At 39.2% G+C, this 27,367-nt stretch overlaps 2 protein-coding genes across 5 annotated transcripts in view; both read left to right on the top strand.

The window, feature by feature from the left end:
* BEND3 (BEN domain containing 3) overlaps window positions 1-27,367 on the top strand; it is an 88,379-nt gene that overhangs the window by 5,244 nt on the left and 55,768 nt on the right. The window lies entirely within an intron of this gene.
* The window catches only part of PDSS2 (decaprenyl diphosphate synthase subunit 2), a 302,828-nt gene that overhangs the window by 272,117 nt on the left and 3,344 nt on the right, over window positions 1-27,367 (top strand). The window contains exon 8 of one of the 4 annotated variants that reach the window (XM_049897905.1): window positions 9,851-14,841. The exons of 2 other annotated variants lie outside the window; for them this stretch is intronic. In XM_049897905.1, the coding sequence (XP_049753862.1) occupies window positions 9,851-10,009 (159 nt within the window). In that variant the 3' untranslated portion in view covers window positions 10,010-14,841. Of the gene's footprint in view, window positions 1-9,850; window positions 14,842-27,367 lie in introns of those variants that run through there. One more of the 4 variants, XM_049897979.1, reaches the window with a different exon arrangement.

Below are 27,367 nucleotides of genomic sequence, written 5' to 3'. Positions count from 1 at the left end.
CTGTTATATATATATATGATCAGAAATGATAATTTATATGAAATTAGTTGTTGGATTATATTTAACTCTTCAGGTAGACCGCAGTATGGAGTCATAAATGTACTTAGCTGAGAGATTGAGCCTTGAAGGAAGTTCTGAAATCTCACTCCCAGTAGTAAGCCACATACCATAGGGTCTTTTAAGGAGAATAGATTTTAAATGGTCAGTATGATTTGAGAAAGTAACATCATTCTGTATAAGTGTATGTGAGCACGAGACGCTTGTTATACCGCTCTCCTTTTCACTTGAGGAGTCCTGGGAACCTGGTGGAAGCCATGGAGGTGGGAGGTAAGAAGAGAAACTTGGAAGGGATGGCACGTTGCTGTTCCCAGACGCTGTGGCCTTTCAGGCACCTTGAAGCAGAGTTTCCAAGACAAAGCCACACAGGAACATTTTTGTAAATCAAAAACACGGATGTTTCCAAGTCACTAATAATCAGATTTAAAATAGTTACAACACCTTCCTGAATCTGTGTAAAATAGTATACGAATGGTTATAATTAAAGCCAGGCACATTATATAAATGTACATAAGTTTTGCAATGGTCCCCATGCTCCCTTCCTCTTCAGACCTTGCATTTGTATAGCATTTTACTGATATCAAAACAATTTCACATCCATTATCTTATTTGTCCTTCATAATAATTCCATGAGGTACAAATATTATCTTTCAGATTTTACACACGTCCAGGCCCAGCATTTCCCCACTACAGCATGTCTCCCTGCTATTATTTCTCATGTTATGAAGCACCACAGAAATGAATTAATCAGTAGTTTCTTATTGGAAGAGAACACTTAAGGTTGTTTCTCACTGTAAGTGACAAAAATGTTCCTGTGTGGCTTTGTCTTGGAAACTCTGCTTCAAGGTGCCTGAAAGGCCACCACGTCTGGGAACAGCAACGTGCCATCCCTTCCAAGTTTCTCTTCTTACCTCCCACCTCCATGGCTTCCACCAGGTTCCCAGGACTCCTCAAGTGAAAAGAAGAGCGGTATAACAAACATCATATGCTCACATACACTTATACAGAATGATGTTACTTTCTCGAAAGATAAATAGAACTTGTTAGAAGTTCAGTATAAAAGTGAGATTAATACTCAATACCAATATATACTTTTAAAAATTTACAGGCTATTTTGTAGGAAAAAAATTACTCTGGTATTTTATTAGAGAACAGTAAAAAGATTAAGGCATGGGCCAAATTATATTTGTCATTGTGAACTCACTGATTATCTAAGGAGGTTTGGTGGCATAATGGTTAAGGGCTTGGCTATTAACCAGAAGGTCGATGGTTTGAACTCTTAACCACTGTGCCACCTGGGGAACAGGTACCTTGTAATAAAAAAACACTCTGCTGCCATTGAGTCGATTCCAACTCATAGCAACCCCATAGGACAGAGTAGAACTGCCCCATAGAGTTTCCAAGGAGCACCTGGTGGATTTGAACTGCCGACCTTTTGGTTAGCACCCATAGCTCTTAACCACTACACCACCAGGGTTTCCACCTTGTAACAGAATCCTGTAATTAATCTAACGATGGCTTCAAGGTTCTAACAACTATAAGTATGGTTATATCTAAAAATATTTGGCTTGATGCATTTTTTTAATCTGTGCTGTGTATTAAAAATCATTTGCCCTTGTGCATAAGGATACAAAAGACATTGTTGACATACATGTTCTTGTCTCAACTGAAATTGCCATGCTTTCAGTTTATTTAGGAGTGAAAATAAAGACAGCATATTTGTTAAGAGCAGGAACCTTGACTGGGCTCATACCTTCTATGTGACCTTGGGTGACTTACTCTGTGCCCAAGTTTATTCATCTGTAAAATGAGAATAATAATAGTACCTACCTCATAGGACTACTCTGAGGACTGAAGAGAGAGAGATGGAAAGCACTTAGAAGAGTACCAGGCACACATAAGTACTGTATACAGGATTGTCTTTTTTGTTGTTGTTGCTGCTGTTATTGTTGTAATTTAATATTGGGAAGCACTACAATTCCTATTGTGTTTTTGCATATAAATTTATGTGACTAAAAATCCTCTTATTTCTCTCTCCTTCCATGTTTTGCAGATGTCTAATTAAAATCAGTGGATTTTTTCTTCCTCTAGACTCTTTTAACAAATGATTTCTAAATAAAAATGAATGCATTTTATGTTGTCTGCAATACATTTCAGTTTATTGTAGTAGAGAAAGGTTTTATTGTAGCTTTTCTTTTTTTCCAAGTTTTGTCACTTAGAACTTGTCAAGGCCTATCAACTGAAGCCCTGACAGCTAGAATCTTGGAGTTGGTTGGGACCTTGGAGGCAGCCTGTTCCACTTCCCACATCAGCTAAAAATAGTTTCATTCATACTTTCTGTGACGTGTAGTCATCCAGTCACTGATGAGCTTACAACTTGTCAAAAAAAAGAATAAATGCTGTTAATTAGAATTTAGACAACAGAATAAATTCAAGTCATTTGAAAGCTTTCTTATTTTTAGTTGAAATCTCAATACAAATCCACTACCTAACATTTTCTAGGAATAGTTGTTTTACTTGTTTGAATCTATACTATAATACAGTACACATTTCTCTACCTTATCCATGAAGGACAAAATTACCAAAAATCAGAATACGTACTCTCTCTGGCATTTCTGAAGCTAACAGACAAGTGGCCGTTATCACTAGAAAAATGAGGTACTTTGTCATGACTTGCTCTTTATGAGCCACCTGTGCTGGGGCCACAATCACTACTGCTTTTTCTTCCTAGAACTCACAAACTGTTTAACAACCCTTTCTGGATTTTTGCCACAAATCGACAATAAATTCACTAGTCTGTGCTCCAGAACACACCTTTGTCTTCATTTTTTTTTTTTCTTTTGTTCTCTGTTTAAAGATACCAGTCAGTTTGCAGTCTCCAGCCCCTCTCCCATCTATGAGATGTTTTGCTGTCCTTTAGTAGCTGAGATGGGCATTTATGAAGAGCAGGACAGAGGTGGGTGGATGCCTCTGTAAAGGTGCTCTAGACTTGTAGCTAGGTTTACAGAATGAGAAGGAAGATCTAGAGGCAAAGGGCCAGAAGATGAAAGCCTGACAGGAACATCAGACACAATGAACAAGAAAGCTGTGGGCAGGGAAGAAGGGTGGTGGAGTTCTATACAGTTATGTGTCCTAAAGGACAACATTATCTCCAGAATGGGAGAGTGGGTGGTCTCGGAAAGGAAAAGACAGCAGAACCCAGAGGAAAGCAGAATCTCAGGATGGTAGCTGCATCCAAGGCCTCCCCGGGCCATTTGAATGGTTGTGTCGTCCTAAAGGAGCCCTGATGGCGCAGTGGTTAAGAGCTTTGACACCTCACCAAAAAACAGGTTGGCAGTTCGAATCCACCAGCTGCTCCTTAGAAACCGTATGGAGCAGCTCTACCCTGTCCTACAGGGTCACTGTGAGTCGGAATTGACTTGACAGTAACGGGTTTGGGTTTTTTTTGTTTTTTGTTTTTAATCCTAAAACCTCCTCTTCATGAAATTTATTTGTCTTTACAGTTTTTAACTTTCTTTAGTTGTTCTGTTTCCCCTTTATCTTCTCTTAATAGTGCTTTGTCTTCCACAAATATTTGAACTTTCTCAATCTTCTTGTTTGACGTATAGCCTTTTACATTTTTCAGCCCCTTATTTTTGTCATTTTCCCTTCCCCTACACACCCCCACAATCGTTAGTGTATTCTGGGTTTTGGCCTTCCTGACAAGGTTGTTTTTCTCTGAATATTTTTAGATCAGAAACAGCACTTTAAAAGCATGAGTGACACATGTACTGGTGATAGTACAGATTGAAGGGTGGAATCCTTAAAAAAAATCCTCACAATTCTGACAATAGTCATAATTAATTATGAAAGAGACCAAAACAAGTGGCTACCAAAGAAGCTTGCTCAGGGCTCAGATTTTAAAAGACCCAGGAGTAAATGATTAGAGGAGAAACATATAATCACCTCCACTGCTGAGCCCTGTTTGAACTCCTGTTGTGTACAAGGTACCACTGTGGAAATATAAGACATCCCTGATTTGAAGGTGTTGACAGAGGAGTACCAAGCTGTAAAAATTATTTTGGGCTTCCACCCTTAAATCTGTATTATCGCCAGTGCATGTGTCACCCATGCTTTTAAAATGCTGTTTCTGATCTAAAAATATTCAGAGACAAACAACCTTGTCAGGAAGGCCAAAACCCAGAATATATTAATGATGGTAGGAGTAGGTGGAGGGAGGGAAAAATGACAAAAATAAGGGGCTTAAAAATGTAAAAGGCTGTATGTCAAACAAGAAGATCAAGAAAGATCAGAAATGTTCATTGCTGGACCAAAGGCAGCATCATGATAAACAGAAAAAATATTGAAGCTGTCAAGGATTTCATTTTACTTGGATCCACAATCAATGCCCATGGAAGCAGCAGTCAAGACATCAGACGACATACTGCATAGGGCAAAGCTGCTGCGAAAGACTTCTTTAAAGATAACACTTTGAGGACTAAGTTGTGCTTGACCCAAGCCATTGTATTTTCATTCACCTCACATACATGCAAAAGCTGGACAATAAATAAGGAAGACCGATGAAGAATTTGATGCCTTTGAATTATAGTGCTGGCGAAGAGTATTGAATATACTGTGGGCTGCCAGAAGAATGAACAGATCTGTCTTGGAAGAAGCATAGCCAGAATGCTCCTTAGAAGCAAGACTTTGTCTCACGTACTGCAGACATGTTATCAGGAGGGACCAGTCCCTGGAGAATGACATCATGTCTGATAAAGTGGACGGTCAGCAAAAAAGAGGAAGACCCTCAACAAAGTGAATTTGACACAGTGGCTATAATGATGGACTCAAACATAGCAATGATTGTGAGGATGTCACAGGACCGGGCAGTGTTTCATTCTGTAGTACATGGGGTCACTGTGAGTCCGAACCGACTGGACAGCACCTGAGAACAACATGACATAGGGTTAAATACCATATAAATCAAAAATTAGTTGCTGTTCACTTGAGACTGTGTTGGCATCTCCTGTCTGGAGGGGAGATAGGAGGGTAGAGAGGGTTAGAAACTGGCAAAATTGTCACGAAAGGAGAGACGGGAAGGAGGGAGCGGGCTGACTCATTAGGGGGAGAGTAAGTGGGAGTATGGAGTAAGGTGTATATAAGCTTATATGCGAGAGACTGACTTGATTTGTAAACTTTCACTTAAAGCACAATAAAAATTATTAAAAAAAAAAAAAGTTGCTGTTGAGTCAGTTCTGACTCATGGCAACCTTACCTGTATCAGAGTAGAACTGTGCTCCCTAGAGTTTTCAATGGCTAAGTTTTCAAAAGTAGATCACCAGGCCTTTCTTCTGGGTGTCTCTGGGTAGACTCACACCTCCAACCTTTCAGTTAGCAGCCAAACATTTAACCATTTGTGCCACCCAGGGACTAAATATCATATAAGCTACCATTAGATATTCAGCTAAGCCTGACTGAATAAAGTTTATAGAGAAACAAGTTAAACAAAATAATCAGAGAAATGCAGAAAGTAGAATATTCTATAGCATAGCTAGCCTGGCCTTTTCAAAATGACAAAAAGATGTTGAAAGAAAGATTAAAGTGTCATAACAAACAAATGCAATGTGTAAGCCAGGGCTGATCACAATTTGAAAAAAAAATAGCTCAAAAAGACATTTGGGAACCAGCTAGGGAAACTTACACATGGACCTGATATAGGAAAAATATTAGAGAAGTATTGTTAACTTTTCCAGCTAAAATAGTAGTATTGTGGTTATGTAGGAACATGTCCTTACCTTAGGAGATGCATGCCAAAACAAGGGTGAAGCACCCCACAGCCAGTGGTGTGCCAGGTCCTGGCAGCCTGGAGCCTACTGTGAAGTATTCTGGAAAATTGTGACCCCACAACAATTGGTAGCTTGAAATAGGCCATGGTGGGAGTGTTTACACCACAGAAATCTGCAAATGCTACAAGTAAGGCTTTTTCCCCTAGAGAGGTGATTTCCCGGCATACTACTACCTGCAGTTTACTTTCAAGTGGCTCATAAAACAACAACAACCAAAAAAAAAACCTAGATAGAACAAAAACTGGCAAAATATTAACGGTTGTTGAAATCTAGATAAGAAGATATATAAGCATTTATTATCCAGGAGTCTGCAACTTTTTCTGTAAAGACAAAGAGTACATATTTTAGGTTTTGCAGGCTACACTGTGTTGCAGTTGTTCAGCTCTGTTGTTACAGCACAGAAGCAACCAAAGACAGTACTTAAACAAATGGCTGTGGTTGTGTTCCAACAAAGCTTTATTTATATAAAAACAAGTGGACTGGATTTGGCCCAGGGGCTATGGTTTGCTCACTCCTCTTGGTTTTTGTTTTTGTGGTACAATACATGTATAACAAAAAAATTGCCGTTTTAACCATTTTCAAGTATACAGTTGAGTGACATTAATTATATTCACCATGTTGTACAACTGTCATCACTATCCATTTCCAAAGTTCTTCATCAGCCCAAAAAGAAACTCAGTACCCCTCAAGCAGTAATTCCCCATTCTCTCCTTCCCCCTACCACTGGTAACCACTAATAACCTTTTGTCTCCACACATTTGCCTATTCTACATACTTCATATAAGTGAGGTCACACAGTATTTGTCCTTTTTGTTTCTGACTTATTTCACTCAGCATAATGTTTCCAGTGCTTCTTTGCTAACCTTTCAACTTTTCTATACTTTATAATAAAAAAAAAAAATGTACAGTTCAAATTTCTTAGTCTAGTTTTCAGAAACCTTCTTGGTTCCCAAACACATGCCCCTGCAAGCTGTGTCACACCAATCTGTTTTCATTCCCTGAATGCTCTGCACTCTTTGGTCTCCTCTGTGCCTTTGCTCAAGCTGTTCTGTCTTTACCATCCCCTTGCTGCAGCCATTTCCATATCCACTTCCATATCTAGTTTTCAAGACAGGCCCTAGATCCCACTTGCTCTGTAAGGCTTCCTGAATCTCTTCCAGTTAAACATGATCTCTTATTCTTTTGAACATCCATAACCCCATTGCCGTCGAGTCGATTCCGACTCATAGCGACCCTATAGGACAGAGTAGAACTGCCCCATACAGTTTCCAAGGAGCGCCTGGTGGATTCGAACTGATGACCTTTTGGTTAGCAGCCGTAGCTCTTAACCACTGTGCTACCAGGGTTTCCTAAACATCTCTAGCCCTATATTTGTACTTTGCTGCTTTTCACGGTATACTCTTAATTAGCTCCTGACCCATAAAGCAGAGGAGGATCATTCTAGTCTTTACACATAGTAGGTATCAGTTAATACTTGTAAATTGTCTATCTAATCCAGTCATTCAGATGCCTACATGCCTGCAAGTTCCAGCCTAGAAGTCTAAGATGAGAGGATTCAGATTTGGAGAGATTAAAGATAATGAAAACAGGGGAAGTATGTTTTCTGTCTATTTAATCTTTAAGACTGATCTGGTCCAGGTCCAGCTACCTTTCAGGGTTGTTGTCTGTCTAGCCAAAATAGACCTGATCTTGGTAGATGGAATAGCTTTCTTGACAATGGCTAAGGGCTTGAGGTAGGAGAACTCATTCTGACGTCTATTGTGTTTTAAACACCTTCAAACACTCTGTGCTTTCTCATTTAGTACCTCCCTCCCCACCCCCAACAGTCCTACAAGGAACTGATATTATCCCCATTTAGAACTCAAAGCAGTTAAATGGTTTCCCTAGGATATAGAGGTAGAATGGGATTGTAATGGTAGAATGGGAATTTGAACCTGGCTGCCTCTGATACCTATCACTATTAGTGCCTTCATGCATTCACTGATTACCAAGAGACCAGAGAACCCTAGGCTGAAATGGCCTCCAAAGCTAATATGCAGTGTGGAAATACCTGTGAAGTGCTAAGAACATACAGTATTAAGTGCCTCTGGACTGAGCATTAGAACACCTAGCTTCTGATCTCAGCTTTGCCTCTGTTCATCTATGATCTTGGGTGAGTCATTGAACTTCTCTGAACCTCTGTTTTCTTGGCTTTATAATTAGTGGAATAAACAAAATTATTTTATTCATTCATGTTTCATGCATTATACAGTAGCTTAAAGTTTTATGAGGAGATAGTAAATGTAAAGTAAATGGAGAATTTAAATACAGCACTATGTAGTAATGCAGTACTCCAGATATGCACAAGGTCCTCTGAGAGACCAGAGGAAGAGGGGCACCTAGCTCTTAGGGGCCAGTCTTCCTAGCTGAGTGCTAGCCAGGGAATTTGGAGAGCTTGTCCAGCTGAGGGTAGGACAGCCCCAGGGAAGATGGTAGGTAACCCCTGAGAACTGTATTTCCCTAAATACATAATGAAAGAGTGAAAGGGAGGAAAAATGAGACTGGACAAGAGCTAGATTGGGGAGGGACTTCTGTGCCTCATGAAGGACCTTGGATGTTTTTTTAAGGCTATTGGAAGGCAGTGCAGGTTTTAAAGCAAGATTGTATTTTCATCTTTTGTATTTCCCTGGCAGCGTAGTGGATGGCATTCACGGACACAATTGGTGGTGGGAAGACTCTCTAGGAAGTGATTACAAAAAATAATCCAGAGAAGGGATGAAGACAGCAGAAACTAATATAGTGGCAGTGGGAATGAGAGTAGAGGATAAATTTCAAAAGCTATAAAGGAAATAGAATGTCTAGAACTTAGTGACTGTTCCAGTCAAGATGGTTAAGGACAACCCCACAATCTCAATGGCTTCAAACAAAAAAGATTTATTTCTTGTCTACACCGCATGTCCGCCGCAGGTCCGAGAAGCACTCATTGTGCTCATTGTGGTCACTCAGGGAGCCAAGCTGAGGAGCTCCTCCAACATGGCTGGTTGACATGCCAGGGGAAAAGCTCTGAAAGGTCTTGCACAGGCAGTTAAATGCCCAGAAGTGACATGTATCATTTCCCAACTCATGAATTATAACTTGTCACATGGTACTCCACCCAACCACTGGAGCAGAAAGTTCAGTTGTGGGTGGTCAGGCAACACTCACACTGCCGTGATGCCTGACCACATATTTTCTCCCAGGTTTTTCTTAGGGAATTAGGCAAACATTTGAGGCGTTCGCTAAGAAATAGAAAACAAAACAGGAGTGAGGGAAAGCAGACAGACCAAATCATTATTACTTTTCAACTTGAAAGTATAACCATTTTATTGGTATTTTCCCATCATTTAAGAGCAGGATTGGAAATCACCTCTGCTGTTGAGAGTTTACTTTATTCTTTACAGAGGGTGTTTTAGTTCACTCTTCCTAGTAAACTCTTTTAGTTTTTAAAACAGAGCCTTCAGATCTAATATATGGGTCTTTCTGAAATTTTCTTATGGACTATTGTGTCAACAGACGGTGTTTTAAAAAAAAAAAAGTGATTAGCTGAGATGTTAGTGAAGCCTTCTTCACATAAAAATATCAGACTGCTGAATTCAAAATGCCAGAGATGCAAATCCCACCCCCCCCACCCCACCCCCATTACTCCTGTTGCCGAACAGTAGCACATTTCAAGATACCGAGGGGTGGGAGTTGGGGAGGAGGTGTAATTAGGCTGATTGGAGCCTATTGTGCTGCTCTGAAGCCCAGGCATCCAGCAGCCTCAGGGAATGCTGGTGCCTCAAGATCTTTTGGGAATGATGTCCTCTTTACCTCAAAATAACATGGCAGAAGCAATGAATCTATACTATTTCCTACCTTCTTTGTTTTCCCATCTCCCCTCCCCAATTTAATTGTGGTGCTTACTGCATACCTTAAAAACTGACTTTTATTGTGCATTTGTTTCTTAACAGTTGCGAGAAACAATCAAAGCTGGCAAAGGTGTGACTTCAGCTATTGACCTGTGCCGTTGCCATGGAAACAAAGCACTGGAGGCCCTGGAGAGCTTTCCTCCCTCAGAGGCCAGATCTGCTTTAGAAAACATTGTGTTTGCTGTGACCAGATTTTCGTGACAACCAACTTAAAAAGGCAGTATTGTTCGTTTGCTGGAGAAAAAAAAAAAAAAAACTAGGAAATGAGGTGATCGGGAGAGCTTTCATGATGAAATATCCAAATGTATTAATGATTTTAACAGTATACACTTTTTTTTCCTTCCTAAATGAATACTGCCTTCGTTTTGGAACTGCTACAAACAAAATTAGAAGAAAGAAAGGTCAAGCAGTTTTCACTTGTCACACCAGAAGCACACTTGAGGCTGCAGCAGCAGAAATAATTAATGAGATTCGCTCCTGTGACCTCAGCAAATGGACAGGAAATAAGTCCTTATTGATTGGACTGAGCAAGGATGGCGCCAGGGCGGTGGCCTGTGGTTTTCCTTCTAGAGAGGACAGAGCGAGCTGGAAGCTGCAGGTGTCAAGAGGAACACCATCAATACCAGCTAGAGAGGACTGTCAAATCAAAAGCCAGTGACCAGTTTGTCATAATGAAGGACAGTTCAGTGAATTAAGAAAAAATATACTTTGTCTTCTTGCAGTTATGTCTCTGTGCTATTTATAGATCCAGTGTGCATATAGTTTGTGTTTTATAGTTTTTATAAGATTTTTTTTGTTTTTGAGAAGTTGCTGGGAAAAAATGCCAAATATTTTAAGTAGGAGATTAAAGCGTTATCAAATGTTAACTTGGTTATATCAGGAATTGCCTGTTTTTCTTTCTTAAAGACCAAATATTTTTCAAGCACCATTTCAAAGAACCTAACTTTTTTTTTTAACTGAACAAGTTGCACTTTTCCAATGAAATATATTATTTTGTTAATACTTTGGTTTAGAGAATAAGTTTAATTTTTACAAGTTTCAGCTTGTAATTACTGAACTGGGGAATTCTTTGGTGAGATTTTTCTTTTAACCTGAGAATGCCAAGTTTTGGTCTTGAACCACAGTCATCCAGTTACAGAAAGAATATAAGCAATGGCATAGCCCTGCAATCAGACGCTGTCTCTGTGTGGTTCACAGGAGATGATTTTTGCGGTTTGCACGCATACAGTGTGAGGACACCGTTGACAAGAAGGCTGAGTTTACATAAATGATCTAGATTGAGACTTAGCTACCTTTCTTCCTTATGTGGTGTAATTACAGCCCTATCTGGAGACAGCGAACACAGCAAACAGATTTTATTACCTCGTTCACTCAAACACTGAAGTTATTTTAGCGAAATCCTTCCCCACAAGAGTTACAAAAGCATTTTATCAGAGCCCAGCATGTGGCCTGCAGTGAATAGAAACTGTAAAGCTACAGAGGTTAAAGTACTGTATTGTGAAATATTTTTAAGTGTGCCTGAAATATTGTAATTGTACAGTTTATGCTACTACAATTTGAAGGTGTATAGATTTAGCTTAAGAGAACACTCCATTCTTCTGTTTTAAATGTCTTTCTTTTCTCACTGAGATTGGCTTAATTAGTAACGGTGGTTAAGATGCTTTAAATCAGACTAGGTTTTAATCCTTAACTTCCACAAAGGAAGAGTAATGCTTTGTCTTCTTTGGATGGGCAGGAACTTCAGTGTGCATAGGTTTTATCAAGCACATGGTTCTGTACTGCAGGGTGTGGGACAAGATCCCAGGGCTCTTCTAATTCAGTTTAATAGCTGGTTTTCTCTGTGACCTTGACCCTCTGAATCAGTTTCCTCATCTGTAAAATGAGGTTAAATTGGATAATGTATGAAGTCTCTTCCAGCTTTGTTGTACTTTCCAAGAACTGGCCATTTCTGACTGGCCAAATAACAAAAATGAAGTTCCTGAGTGGTGCAAATGGTGAACGTGCTCAGCTACTAACTGAAAGGTTGGCTGTTTGAGTCGACCCAGAGGTACCTCGGAAGAAAGGCCTGGTGATCTACTTCCGAAAAATCAGCCCCTATTCTACTCTGACACACATGCGGTTGCCCTGAGTCATAGTTGACTGGACTGCAGCTGGTAGATGAATAACAAATACGCCATGCTGGATTCAGGAAGGAGGGAAGGTGAAACCCAAAGAGAGGCCCTGAAGGAATGCAGAAAGTTTAATGGCAAACTTCCTGTTAAACTGCCTCAATGACGGAAACTATTCCCAGCTCTCCTTTATTTGACATGAAATCCGACACTCCTCTGTTTCGACACCCACCTTTCTGCTCTCTTTGGGACCTTTCCTATGTTGCTTTTGTCACTGTCTTCCCAGCTGCCTTTATTCCATCTCCTGTACTTTGCCATGCTGACTCCCTGACTCCTGGGGTCCCAGGAGCAGTAACCTGTCCTCACTGATGGGTGGACAGAATGCCCTGGGTGCCTTGCCTGTCTCCTCAGGTCATAGTGAACAGAGTTTCACATCCTCAGCATCTTGGCCAGTTTCATAAAACCTAGCATTGGCTAAAGTATAAAATACTGATAGCCTCTCCTCACATCCCCTTCTCAGGGATATTTATTTATTTATTAGTTCAAATTAAGTCCTTACAGTTTCAGACAATCTCTGAGGAGAAATTCGGGGCAGGGAGATACTCCTTAATCACACCTCTCAGCCTGCTGCCTGGGTACAGCCAGTAAAGGTGATGAATAGGTAGAGTTAGTGGCCCTAGAATGTCTCCTCTTCCCCTATTCCTCCTCTAATATCCCCCCCCCCCCCCCCGCCTTTGTTTCTTGCTAAGGCAAAGAATTCATTAGCTTTTGTCCTACTCTTCTCTACCCTGCCCGGCCCCCAACTTCTGAACTGACTCCTCCAAACCTCACTTCAGGCCCCCATCCTGTCTGCACTCTCCTCACTGTCAGTTTCTTTGTTAAGTGTAATAAAGGCTCCACTAGTGAGGGCTTCCAGGTATCAGACACTCTGGGCTAAGTACTGTTTCCCAACTTACAGATGCAGAAACTGGCAGAGAAGACCAGGGACCTCTGTCCTGAGGCTTGCCCTCACACCTCACACCTGAAGGTCTTTTCAGATCATACCTCTTTCTCTCCTCCTTTGCTTCTCCTTCCAAAGAATAAGATTCTTTACCCACTGCCGAAGTTCGCAAGCCTGTTGTCTCCTATCTCCTTTGTGACCCTATTCTTGAATCTTCAGTGTTCCCTCAGTTGGCTATGAATGTGCTCAGTTCTCCCTGTACTTTAATTAAAAGTCTTCCCTCCGCCCTGTTTATCCTTCCGCCTCCATTGTTTTCTTCTCAGCTTTGCCAACAAAGCCTGTTAACTCCTTAACCCCTGCAATTGGTCATTCGCTACCAGGTCCCTGCCGTCTAGACCAGCGCCAGCACTGTAGGCCTCAAAGGTACTTGTTCAACAAATGTATTGGGCCTTTCACTGCATACGCCACTGAGACAACATAAGGTTCACGGATGATGTCTTGTTGCACGCCGCATGCCTGCACTCAGCACCCTCTGTTCCTCTGCAGTGTTTCTGCTTGCTAACCGCAGCTTCCTCCTCAGCTCCTGGCGGCCTCCCTTCTCATCCTTCCCTGTTCTCTGACTGCTCCCCCTGGGTCTGATGTGGCTTGTTTACTCCCACTCCTAGAGACATTCCTTCCTAAAAATTCAAATTCTATTTCTCCAGAAACTACAGAGCAGTTTCCTGCCCTACCAAGTCCCCTTCTTTTAAGTTCTCCAACTTAAAAAAACTGTTTTCTGGCAAAAAAAAAAAAAAATGTGCATTAGAGTTAGTGAGCTATTGACCACTCATGGTTAGTTACTTTGAATGACGGTAAGGGTTATGACTATGATTAAATGCTTTAGCTTTGTTGTTTTACTTGATGATTATACAATTTTTTTTCACGTTTTCTTTTATAATGTGGCTATCCATTCGTATCTAAAAATAAATTATCAATGACATTGTTTACTTGGTCCAGGGTCTTACGCGCCAATGTTTGAGACTTTGTATTATCTCTGATGGTGTCATTTCTGTGGCCCAGGATGTGGGCAACACCTACAAATTTAGGGTTAAAAACATATACATTAGTGCAAAATGCTCCAAAAAAAGATGTAGACATTTATTTGGGCCCAGCATGTATAACACGTTGAACTCCCGTGACCACACAGTAATCTCGGTAATCCATGATAATCTCCTTTCAAAACTTGCTAAGTAGCTAGCTGTACTAAAGATCTCTTTGGGTGAGGGGGATTGGGGGAACGACATTTAATCGACAAAACTGCAGCTAAAGGGTACTTTTTCCCCCAAGACTCTAGCTAATCAATGCTCGTACTGACAAGAAAGACCTTGCTTTTCAGAAAACTCTTTTCAAACTCCTTCCTGGAGTTCTTAGTTGCAGGAAGATCCTTTCCTGCCTCTTCTTTTGTTTTCCCACCTTGAAACCCCATTGTGATGATTGCCTTTCTGACCAATAGAAGCTCTAGCATCTGCCTTTAAAGCTGTGAAGACTGCCTCTTAAGAGAAGGTTTGCCACATCTCCCTAAAGCACCAGAGGTCAGTGACAGATTAGGTTGGGTTGGGTCAGGTTTTGTAATCCTTTGCGTATAATTAAATAATTGAGAGGACACAATTATCATTTTTTAAAAAGTGATAAACCAAAAAAAAACCGGTGCCGTCGAGTCGATTCCGACTCATAGTGACCCTATTAAGGACACATCTCATTATTATTAATAGTTTCCATTACTGCTGTTGTTATTGGTTGTTAGTTGCTGTTGAGTCGCCTCCGTCTCATGGCAACCTTATGTGTAACAAAAGGAAGCATTGCCTGGTCCTGGGCCATCTCACAGCCTTTCGTATGCTCGAGCCCATTGTTGAAGCCACCATGTCAGTCCGTCTCATGGAAGTTTTCCCTTATTTTTGCTGATCCTCTGCCTTACTAAACACGATGTCCTTATAGTGATTCATTACTGTCAGTAGTGTTTTATTAATAATAAAGTTGTTAGTACCTTCTTGTAAAAACACAATGCAAGTTAACAAGATAATCATTTCCTTTTTTTTTTTCTTTCCTCCTTCTCCTAGTTTCATTCCTAATTCTTTCTCAAATTACCTGTTTTACTCTTTCAGAATGTGTTCTGATTTCTAAAGGTGGTTAACAAAAGGTAGTACCCAGGAGAGTCAGAGGACAAAACTGATAGTGGGATCTGCCCCTCCCTTCCACTCTTCCCACCTGCCCTCCGTGCCCTGAAGTGCTAGGGTGTAGGCCTCTATTGATGGAGGAAGGTTTCTGGGGCTTTCATTCTTTTTCTTTTGACTGCATCTTCATGGGAAAGCTACAACCATTTACTCTCAACTTGATCTGCCCACTTCTGGCACCATCACTGTTCGACCTGTGAGCAAACAGGTACATGGGCTCTCCACTGCCTCCACTGTTAGAGCAGCATGGCTTTACTTTTTAACACATTTACAGAAATTTTGGAAAATGGAAAAGAACTAATCATTTGCAGTCTCATACCCTAACATAATTGTTATTAGCGTTTCATTTGTATTTCTTCCAGCCTTTTCTCCCATGGATATCTTTTTTGCATAGTTGCATTTATAGTATAAATTCAACTTTGGGTCCTGCTGTTTTCACGTAACACATCATAAACATTTTCCCATAGTGCTGCAGCCTTCGTGGCATTATTAATGGGTAGCTAAAATTCTAAACAAGGTATTTGGATTTCTATTCTGGGTTTGTTTCTCTGGGGTAAATGAGTGTATGGTAAATACTTTATAAGTCAACCCCTACCTGCCACTTAGATTTTGACTTGGAAGACTAGTCCCCCTACAGATTGTCCTATGCAGCAGGTTAAAACTGTGGAACAAATTCCCTTCAAATTCATCAACTTGAGTTACTCATCTTCTCAGTTGATACAGCTTTGGTAATTCCTCATTTCTGCAAGATGATGCTTAAGATGAAATCACATTTCTGCATATTTTCCTCTTGCTTCACTGTAAGTTCTAGCTAGCCACGCTTCAATACGATGACTTCTTCCTGCCCGCTGAAATTCAGAGTCAACTGGCATATCTTCTGCTTTCAGCCAAGACTACAGGAAACCCTTTTGTAAAAGATGAGAAGTCATCCTGGCTTCTTCAAAGACTTGGGAAAAGGAAACATTTAGCGTTTGTTCTAAGAGAAACAAAATAATCTTTATCTGACTCAGATCTTTCATGCTGTAACATGATGAGCCTATCATGCTTTGTTACTATTATCTTGTTTTATTTTGGTCTTTTTTTTAAACCTTCAAATGAGCTAAGAAAACATCATCCTCCTCAAAGAAGCTGCATTTGCAATGTTTCCTTCTAAATTAACTGTAACTTTACTGTTTGCATTACCTTCTCACTTTCTAGGCATTTTAATGAGGCTCCCTGTTTGCTACTCTGTCATGAATTGCTCAGTAACTTAAATTCAACTTGTATAGAATATGACCAATTTATTATAAGCTTCCTAATTGCTAGAGCCTTGGTGGCGCAGTAAGTGATAAGGCTGCTAACCAAAAGGTCGGCAGTTCAAATCCATCAGCCGCTCCTTGGGAACCCTATGGGGCGGTACTACTCTGTCCTCCAGGGTTGCTATGGGTTGGAATCAACCCAACGGCAGCAGGTTTGGTTTTTTTTTTTGGTTTACCTAACTGTTAGAAATCCCTGGGCAGTGCAAACCATTAACGCACTTGGCTGCTGAAAGGTTGGCAGTTAGAGTCCAGCCAGAGGTGCCCCAGAAGAAAGGCCTGGCAATCTACTTAAAAAAAAAAAAATCAGTCATTGGAAACCCTAGGGAGTGTAATTCTACTCTAACACACATAGGGTCACCATGAGTTGGAATCAACTTTACAGCAACTGGCTTTTTACCGATTTCCTCATTACTGCCCGTTTATGCATTCTACAGCATGCTTTTCTTTCCTGCCTGCCTACCTTCTTTTTTTTTTTTTTTTAAGATTATAATTGCTTTAATTGCATTATTTTTTAAACAACTTTATTGAAGTATACTTTACATGCCATAAAATTTATTTCTTTTTGTCTTAGTTATCTAGTGCTGCTATAACAGGAGTACTACAATGGGTGGCTTTAACAAAAAAAAATTTACTTTCTCACAGGTTGGGAGTCCAGAAGTCCAAATTCAGGGTGCCAGCTATGGGCTCTAGGGGAAGTCTTTCTCTGTTGGCCCTGGGGGAAGGTCTTAGTCTCTTCTGAGCTTCTGCTCCAGGGCAACCTTCATGTGACTTGGCATCTCTTCCCCCATCTCTATTACTTCCTTGTTTAATCTCTTTTATATCTCAAGAGATTGCCACAGGATGAACCCTACACTGATTTTGCCTCATTAGCATGACAAAGACAACCCATTCCCAAATGGGATTATAACCATAGACATAGATGTTAGGATTTATAACATATTTTGGGGGAAAGAAATCAATTTTTTAAACAACATTTTATTGTTTTTGGTGAAACCTAGCAAATCCGGTTCCCATTTAGCAGTTTCTATCAATCGTTCAGTGATATTGGTTACATTTTTTATAATGTGTCAACATTCTCTTTTTTTTTTTCTAGTTGTTCCATCTCCAGTAATCTAGTTTCCCTGTCCCCCTTTTCCTTCTCATCTTTGCTGTAGAGAAAATGTTGTCCATTTAAATTCATTTAAGTGTACAGTTCAATGATTTTTAATAAATTTACAATGTTGTGCAAGCATCAACACAATTTTTACAACAAAAGGATTGCATTTGCAGTCAATTCCTACTTGCACCCTTAGTTTTAGGCAACCACTGATCTACTCTTTGTCTCTCTAGATGTGACTTTTCTGGGCATTTTGTATAAATGGAATTATACAATATGTAGTCTTTTGTCCCTGAGTTCTATCAGTTTTCATAATGTATTTTAGGTTTATCCATGTGCCCACATGTGTCATTATTTTGTTCCTTTTTATTGCTAAGTGGTATTTCATTATTTGGATATACAGCATTTTGTTTATCCATTCACTAGTTGATTGACATTTGGATTGTTCCACTTTTTATCTGTTATGAACATTCACATACAAGTCTTTGCTTTCGTGAATGAAATATGTTTTCATTTGTCTTGGGTAGATCTCTGGGACTAAAATTGCTCGGCCGTATGGTAAATTTATATTTAACTTTTTAGAAATTGCAAAACTGTTTTCCGAGTAGCTATATCATTTTACATTTCCACCAGCAATGTACAGGGCATCCAGTTTCTTTACATCTTTGCCAACCTTTGTGTCTTAGTTATATAGTGCTGCTATAACAGAAATACCACAAGTGGGTAGCTGTAACAAACCAAAATGTATTTTCTTAGAATTTAGGAGGTTGGAAGTCTGATTCAGGCCACTAGCTGTAGGGGAAGGCTTTCTCTCTGTCTCTATCTGTCTACTCTGGGGGAAGGTCATTGTCTCTTTTCCACTTCTATGCCTATGTTTTGTGGCAATTATGTGTTGTATATCCTCCCCTCAATTTGTGCTTGCTTGCTTAATCGGCTCTTTTATATCTCAAAAGAGATTGATTTAAAACATACAAAAAACTGTTGCTGTCAAATTGATTCTGATTCATAACAACCCTAAAGGACAGAGTAGAACCTCCCCATAAGGGTTTCCAAGGCTGTAATCTTTACATAAGTAGGTTGCTACATCTTTCTTCTCGGCACAGCTGGTGGGTTCGAACCGCTTATCTTTCAGTCAACAGCCAAGTGCTTGACCACTGCACCACCAGGGCATTTAAAACATACCTACACTAATACTGCCTCATTAACATAACAAAACCCATTCCCAAATGGCATTACAACCACAGGTATAGGGGTTAAGATTTACAACACATATTTTCGAGGGACATAATTCAATCTATAATACCTTGAAATTCTCTTTCTTTTTTACCATATCCATTCTAGTGGGGGTGAGGTGGTATCTCGTTATAGCTATTATTTGCATATCCCTAAAAAAAAAAAAATTTTTTTTTTTTTTAATGACCAATGATGTTGAGTATCTTCTCATGTATTAGTCATTTGTCTTTGGTGATATATCTTTTCAAATATTTTGCTTATTTCCTAATTGGGGTTATCATCTTCTTATTGGGAAACCCTAGTGGTGTAGTGGTTAAGTGCTACAGCTGCTAAGCAAAAGGTTGGCAGTTCGAATCCACCAGGCGCTCCTTGGAAACTGTATGGGGCAGTTCTACTCTGTCCTACAGGGTCACTACGAGCCAGAATCGACTCAACGGCAACGGGTTTCATTTGATTTTTTTTCTTATAGAGCTATAAGAGTTCTTTATATATTGTAGGTTTAAGTCCCTTATTAGATATACGATGTGCTGATATTTGCTCCCAGTCTATGGCTTGTCTTCGTTTTCTTAATGGTGCCTTTTGAAATGCAAAAGTCTTTAATTTTCAAAAAGTCTAGTTTATCAGGTTTTTTTTTTTTTTTTCCTTCTATTGATCATGATTTTGGTGTCATGTCTAGAAAATTTTTGCCTAATCTGAGGCCACAAAAATATTCTCCAGTGTTTATTCTAAAAGTTTTATAATTAGCTCTTACACTTAGGTGTATAGTCCATTTTGAGTTAATTTTTGTATATGGTGTGAGGTAAAGCGCTGAGTCAGTGTTTCTCATCCTTAGCAATATTGACATGTTGGGCTGGATCATTCTTTGTTGTGGAGGTCTGTCCTGTGCATTGTAAGAGGTTTACATGCATCCCTAGCCTCCACCTACCAGATGCCAGTAGCACTCCACCCCGAGTTGTGACAACCAACACTGTTTCCAGACATTGCTTAGTGACTTCTCAAGGGAGAAAACTGCCCCACTGAAAACTGCTGGGCTAAATTCATCTTTCGTGCATGTGGATATCCAGTTGTCCAGAGCCATTTGTTGAAAAGATTATTCTTTCCCCTTTTGAATTGTCTTGGCAACTTTGTGAAAAATCAATTGACAATAAACATAAGGATTTGTTCCTAGAATCTCAATTCCGTTCCATTGATTTCTATGTCTATCCTCATGCTAGTATTATACTGTCTTAATTACTATAGCTACATGTTAAGTTTTAAAATTAGGAAATGTAAGTTCTTCAACTTAATTCTTTTTTTCACCAAAATTTTTATTTTTATATTGTATGTGACCACTACTATAAAAACTCATGAAAATATTTACACACAAAAAGGAGGGGTGGGAATGGAAAAACACTAAATAGGCAATAGCTAAGTGGTAACTTTGGTGGAGAGTAAGACAATACACAATACTGTGGAACCCAGCACAGCTTGTCCAAGGCAAGGTCATGGAAGCTCTGTAGACACATCCAAACTCCTTGAAGGACCAAATTACTGGGCTGAGGGCTGTGGGAACTATAGTCTCGGGGAATATCTAGCTCAACTGGCATAGCATAGTTTATAAAGAAAATGTACATTCTACTGTGGTGAGTAGCATCTGGGGTCTTAAAAGCCTATGAGCAGCCACCTAAGATACTCCACTGGTCTCACCCGTTCGGGAGCAAGGGAGAATGAAGAAAACTAAAGATACAAGGGAAAGATTACTCCAAAGGACTAATGGACCACAACTACCACAGCCTCCATCAGACTGAGTCCAGTACAGCTTGTTGGTGCCCAGCTACCACCACTGAAAGCTTACAGGGATCACAATAGCGGGTCCCAGACAGAGCTGGAGAAAAATATAGAACAAAATTCTAACTCACAAAAAATGACCAGACTTACTGGCCTGACAGAGACTGGAGAAACCCTGAGAGTATGGCCCCGAGACACCCTTTTAGCTCAGTAATGAAGTCACTCCTGAGGTTCACCCTTAAGCCAAAGATTAGACAGGCCCATAAAACAAAAAGATACTACAGGGGCGCACCAGCCAAGGTGCAATGACTAGAAAGCAATAAGGGATAGGAAAGCTGGTAATAGGGTACCCAAGGCTGAGAAGGGAGAGTGTTGACATGTCATGGGCTTGGAAACCAAAGTCACAGAAAAATATGTATACTAATTGTTTAATGAGAAGCTAGTTCTGTAAACCTTCATCTAAAGTACAATAATAAAATTAAAAAATGGAAAGAAAAAAAATAAAATTGTTCTTGAGCCCGTTTGGGGCCCAATTTTAGTCTCCAACCCTTGTGGTATTACATGTTCCTGCATTTAAACAGTAAATTTGTAATAAATAATGATAGCACACACACAAAAAGAAAATTACTATCCCAAACCAGAATGTCTTTCAATGTATATGTCTTATGTCTTTGAGTAGAGTTTAAAGTTTTTGTATGGTGCAGACTCTTCTCATTTCTTGTTAGATTTTTTCTTTAATTAAACTTTTAATTTAAGAAATAATACAGACTACTAAATTTCCCCCCCCCCAAAATTTTTTTTCTTATTTTGAGAAAATCATGAATTCACATGCAGTTTTAAGAAATAATACAAAGAGATCCCAGGTACCCTTTACCCAGTTACCCCCAATGGTAAGATCTTGCAAAAATATAGTACAATATTACACACACACACACACACACACAAAACCCCACTGCCATTGAGTCAATTCCAACTCATAGCAAAGCTGTAGGGCAGAATAGAACTGCATCCATAGGGTTCCCAAGGCTGTAATCTTTACGGAAGCAGACTGCCACATCTTTCTCCCGCAGAACAGCTGGTGGATTCTAACCGCCAACCTTTTGGTTAGCAGCCAAGCTCTTAACCACTGTACCACCAGCACTCCTTACAATGTCGCAACAGGATACAATATGTCAATCTTATTTAGATTTCCCTATTTGTACTTGTAGTTCTTTTTCTAAATTGTTTTGGCTACTCTGAGTCCTTTGCGTTTCCATCCAAATTTTAGAGTCAGTTTGTCAATTTCTGCAACAATAACAAAGAAGCCTGCTAGGATTTTGATAGGAATTGAATGTACACATCAGTTTGGGGAGAACTGCCATCTTAACAATATTAACCTCCCAGTCTATAAACTACGCTTTTTTTTTTTTTCCTTCTGTTAACAGCAATACTGAAATTGCTGAGTTACTACTTACTTTATGGTCTTCTGTGGTGCGCAAAATCTTTGTGCTTACAGTAACCCTGTGCTTACTTTTAGAGGAATACAGACAGTCTTTGTGAAGAATATGGGCTTTGGGGTCTTTGAATCCAAGTTCTGCCACTCACAATCAAGTTACTTAACTTCTCTGAATCTCATAGTATTATACACAGACTTATGGACCCTCGGCAGCCTGCCAGGTGCTGGGAGGTGGGGAGCCACAGAATGTACGTGCTCATCATCTGGGAACATCTGGTTTTTCACAAGGTTAAAGGTGGGTGACTTAACAGCAGATGATTTTTAAGAATTTTCATGACATACTGTCTTAGTCATCTGGTGCTGCTATAACAGAAATACCAGAAGTGGATGGCTTTAATAAAGAGAAATTTATTCTCTCACAGTCCAGTAAGCTAGATCCCTGACTTCAGTGCATCAGGTCCAGGAGAAGGCTTTCTCTGTCTGTCAACTCTGGAGGAAGGTCCTTGTCATCTGTCTTCCCTCAGTCTGGGAGCATCTCAGCACAGGAACCTCAGGTCCAAAGGACACACTCTGCTCCCAGCACTGCTTTCTTGGTAGTATGAGGTCCCACTGTCTCTCTGCTTGCTTCTCTCTTTTATATCTCAAAGAGATTGGCTTAAGACACTATCTAATCTTGTATGTTCCATCAATATAACTGCCACTGTCTCATTTCATCATAGTGATCAGATTTATAACACATAGGGAAATCACATAAAATGGTGAACAATCAATACTGGGACTCATGGCCCAGCTAAGTTGACAGGTAACTTTGGGGGCACAATTCAATCCATGACAGACACTAAACATAGATATTATGAAATTGAATATAAGATTTGCATTCATTTTAACATAAAATGTAAGTCAAAATAAAGTTTGTGCTCCAATGCTTTGGGCTAACCATCCTTTCCACATACCTATTACTATTAATAAGTCTTTTGTTCAGTGAGTACTCAGCTGCTAACAGAAAGGTTGGTGGTTCAGATCCACCCGCTTCTCCGAGAGAGAAAGATGTGGCAGACTGCTGTTGTAAAGATTACAGCTTTGGAAACCCTAGCGGGCAGTTCTGTTCTGTCCTATAGGATTCCTATGAGTTGGAATTGACTCAGTGGAAACAGATTTGGTTTTGGGTTTTTTGTTTGTTTGTTTTGTTTTGTTTGTCCTCTAGTCTCCTTCCCAACTCTAGTAGACATTTACTCAGCGTTCACAGCCCTTTCCTACAGAACCTCAGAATCCTCCTCGACGTGGCACTCCAGGCAGGCACCATCGATGTATCAGAGCGTGCACACAAGCCTATTAGACATGTCTGTTCAACTAACTGACAACTATTCACTTTAACTATTTTACTATTTTTTGTGGGTATGTGAAATGAAATCATTAGCCCTGAAAATCAAGGTGACTGTTTTCTCCCAGCTTTTCAAATATTAGGTTCTTCCTTTCAGATCATTTTACTTTCTTTGTTTTACATATAAATTATCATGATGAAGACAATGAAAAGCAGCATATGGTATATTGACTTAAAATGACAGAAACCATAGTGTCATCTAAGTCTTATATTTATAAATATTTCATATTTATATTTTATGTAATCTTGTCCTCCTAAATGCCATCAACAGATATTAAATGTCCATTAGCATGAAAAAAAAAATCCTTGTGAAATGTCTTTGCAAAACACTTTTTGTGCACCATTAAGATCATTACTTCCTATTTAAGAAAGGTATTTTATATACATACATATAAAACCTCATCAATTATAACACTTGAGTTTTGGGAATTTTCTGGATTCTCATCTCATTTTCTATATATGAAGAGATAGACAAAGGCAGGTAGTAGAGAGATCAACTAACAAAAATTTTAAAAAAACATTAGCCATTGTTATGGATTGAATTGTGTCCACCCCACCCCCCGCCCCCAAATGTGTGTCAACTTGGCTAGGCCATGATTACCAGTATCGTGTAATGGTCCACCATTTGTCATCTGATGTGATTTTCCTATGTGTTGTAAATCCTACCTCTATGATGTTAATTTGGCAGAACTAGAGGCAGTTATGTTAATGTGGCAGGACTCAATCTACAAGATTAGGTAGTGTCTTAAATCAATCTCTTTTGAGAAATAGAAGAGAGAAATGAGCAGAGGGACAGGGGACCTCATACCACCAAAAAAGCATCACCAGGAGCAGAGTGCATCCTTTGGATTTGGAGTCCCTGTGCTGGGAAGCTCCTAGACAAGGGGAAGATTGATGACAAGGACCTTTCCTCACAGCCGACAGAGAAAGTCTTCCCCTGGAGCTGGCACCCTGAATTCAAACTTCTAGCCTCCTAGACTGTGAGAGAATAAATTTCTCTTTATTAAAGCCATCCACTTGTGGTATTTCTGTTATAGCAGTACTAGATAACTAAGACAAGCATCTATATATATATGTATGCATATATATTTCTTTTTTTGCAGTGTCCTACCTACCAACCTTTTATGATCAGAAGCTAGCATGACAGATTAATTTGTGTTTAGCAGCTGCTAAGCTATCACCATGGTATCAAGGCACTCAGGCAAGTAGAGGCACCTAAAAACAAATGTGTAGGAAGAAGAATTTGTCCCTAGCCCCCTCACCTTTATTGTCATCTGATTGAGTAAGTTCAGCATTAAAATTCCATCATATTGCTTCACAAATCATAACAAACAAAAAAGGCATCCTTTGAAAAAGAAATTATTGTAGCCCATTAAAATATAATGACGTCTGCAAGTTTTATATTTGTTATTTATAAAAGTCATCACTAATCCTTATATCTATACCTTGTAATGATTGAAACGTATTTATTGAATTTTTGCCCTCCAGCAATGTAAAACACCAGCAAAAAGACTTCCCTATTAATATATAATATTTAAGTTTGCACAATCAAAATGAATGGCATCTTTTTCTTCTGTGTCAATAGTTAAAGTTTTTCAAAGAGCTTTTAAATTTTTTAGTTCTAATAGACAATCCCAGCAAAATGACCTAGTGTAAGTTTTATCTTTAAAAAGTGATATGAACGTAAATTTCACTCCCCCATTTTTCATCTCAGTCCTGTCACTTCCTTTGCCTTTCCACATATACACAGTAAGAGATTATTTAATCCGGGCGGGCACAGTTAGATTTTCTTAAAAATGCCCATCAGCACTATCAAAATATGCTTATAGACTGGGTGTATCACTTGTTTATCTAAAAAAAAAATAGTAGCATAAATATCTGTTTTCAGGAAGCTTTACCATAAGTCTGTCTATATGACTAGATTGTTAAGCAAGGCTATGATTAGGAAATAAACCTCTTTCCCCTTGGCTAGTTCTGATGAAAGCTTTCCAATTTAAACATTGTGTTCGAACATTTTTTCCTTTCAAAGCAGGTACCCATCAAAAAGCAGTATATGTTTTGGGTTTGTCAGCCGTACTATCTATAACCTAGTTAACATTGCCAACCGGAGGCAGTAGGTGTGTATTTCACATGTGAATTCCCAGCAATAATTTCTACAATTACGTATAGTTGCTTGTTCTATTATGTTCAACATCAGCATTAAAAAAACTGCGTACATGAAGGAGAAATTAGTACTAAAATTGCATTTTTGTATTCCTTGAAGAATTTTATTGAATTAATTAGAAAAATACAAAATAAATGAGACCGAGATTATAATATCTTATAACGGACATTTCCCCATATTGCGACATCGATGACCTAACGCAGTAGCTGCTCAGATGAAGACACTGTGGTACATGGGCTCTTCTATTTTGTCTCCAAATTCGAGTTTTACCAAACGGTAAAACATAAATGCTACTTCTTTGCCTTACCAGATTGTGATTTCCCTGAGTTGGAAACCATCAATTAAGAGAAGTAAAAACCAGATTAAGTTCGTGCTTTCTTTACACTGACATTTTTTAAGTGTTACTATGTACAAGGCTGTCTTGGATACAAAAATGAATCATATAATGAGATTATTTGTGTCTTCACTATATACTGTGGACTTACTGGGATCAAGTTTTTTGAAGGCACCGCCATATAAAAAATATAATAGATCTGGGTTCAAATTCCAGCTCCTCCACTGAATGTGGCACTGGGCAAATTCACCCACGTTGCTCCTTGCTCCTTGTAGAAGTGGAGGCAGCCATGCTTACTGGTGAAGAGGTGGTTATGCCCGAAATGCAGTGCACCTATCACTGGATGCATCACAGAGATTGGGCGGCAATAAATGCTATTAAAGGAAATATGTTTTTATAATAATGAAACAAGTAAAAATTAGAGTAACAATAAAGTACAAATAGATTTATAAACTCTAAAAAAATATAGATTATGGAAATAGGTTTACAGATTCTTTTAATATATAGAACAATATAAGGTGAGAAAAGGTCTAGAAAAGAGATGATTAGAACTCATCCAGGGGTGTGTGTGTGTGTGTGTATATATATATATATATATATATATATATATATAGCAATATTTAAAGGGCAAAGAGTACAGAGTTAACCACTTGGAAAGTAATGGGGCTGGAGGGAAACAGCATTTGAAAAATGTTGTCTCTGGATCACCTGCATCAAAATCAGGGGCTTACCTTAGAGTCAGAGCTTTCTCTTTACCCAGACCTACTGAGCCAGAGAAGGAGCGCTGGTGGCGCAATGGTTAGGCAACTCGGCTAACTGATATGTAGCCGGTTCAAACCCACCCAGTGCCTCTCCGGGAGAAAGACTTGGCTCCCATAAGGACTGCAGCCTAGAAAACCCTGTGGAGCAGTTCTACTGTGTCACGTGGGGTCACTATGAGTCAAAATTGACCCAGAGGCATCTAACAACAACAACACTGAACAAGAATCTCTGATGGTGGCCAGTAATCTGCATTTCTAAGAGGCTTCCAGGTAATTTTCACACACATTTTGGTTTTAGATCCACTGAGTAGATGATTAATTTCTAAGGTTCCATTAACATCTAATTCTTAGTGTGGTGCAGTGGACACAGCATGGGCTTTGAGGTAAGACAGATTCAGGCAAACCACAATGTTTAACATTTAGGCCAGCAAAAAAAATCTATCCAATCTAAAGCAGCAAGAGGGTACATGAAAAATATGGGATGTAATGATAGAAATAAGTACTTCCAGTACAATAAATTATAATAAATACAAAATCCACCAATTAAAAAACCAGAATTACAGTTTGAATTGAAAAACAGGACCCAATAATAAGTTGTCTAAAAAGGAAACTTAAAAAGACACAGAAAGTTTGAAAATAAAAGATGGGGAAAAGTATTAGATTCTGTTTGGGATGATGAAAACTTTTGGAAATAGATGGTGATGGTTGTACAACATTGTGAATATAATGCCACAGAATTGTAGTTAAAATGGAAATTTTGCTATATATTTTACTACAATAAAAAAAAAAGACCTAAAAAAAGTATTTAAAAAACATGAACCAAAAGAAAGAA

The sequence above is a fragment of the Elephas maximus genome, chromosome 1 (assembly GCF_024166365.1).
Source record: "Elephas maximus indicus isolate mEleMax1 chromosome 1, mEleMax1 primary haplotype, whole genome shotgun sequence".
NCBI lineage: Eukaryota > Metazoa > Chordata > Mammalia > Proboscidea > Elephantidae > Elephas > Elephas maximus.
The sequence above is the reverse complement of the archived record's forward strand: the minus strand, read 5'-3'. Positions and strand labels throughout refer to the sequence as shown.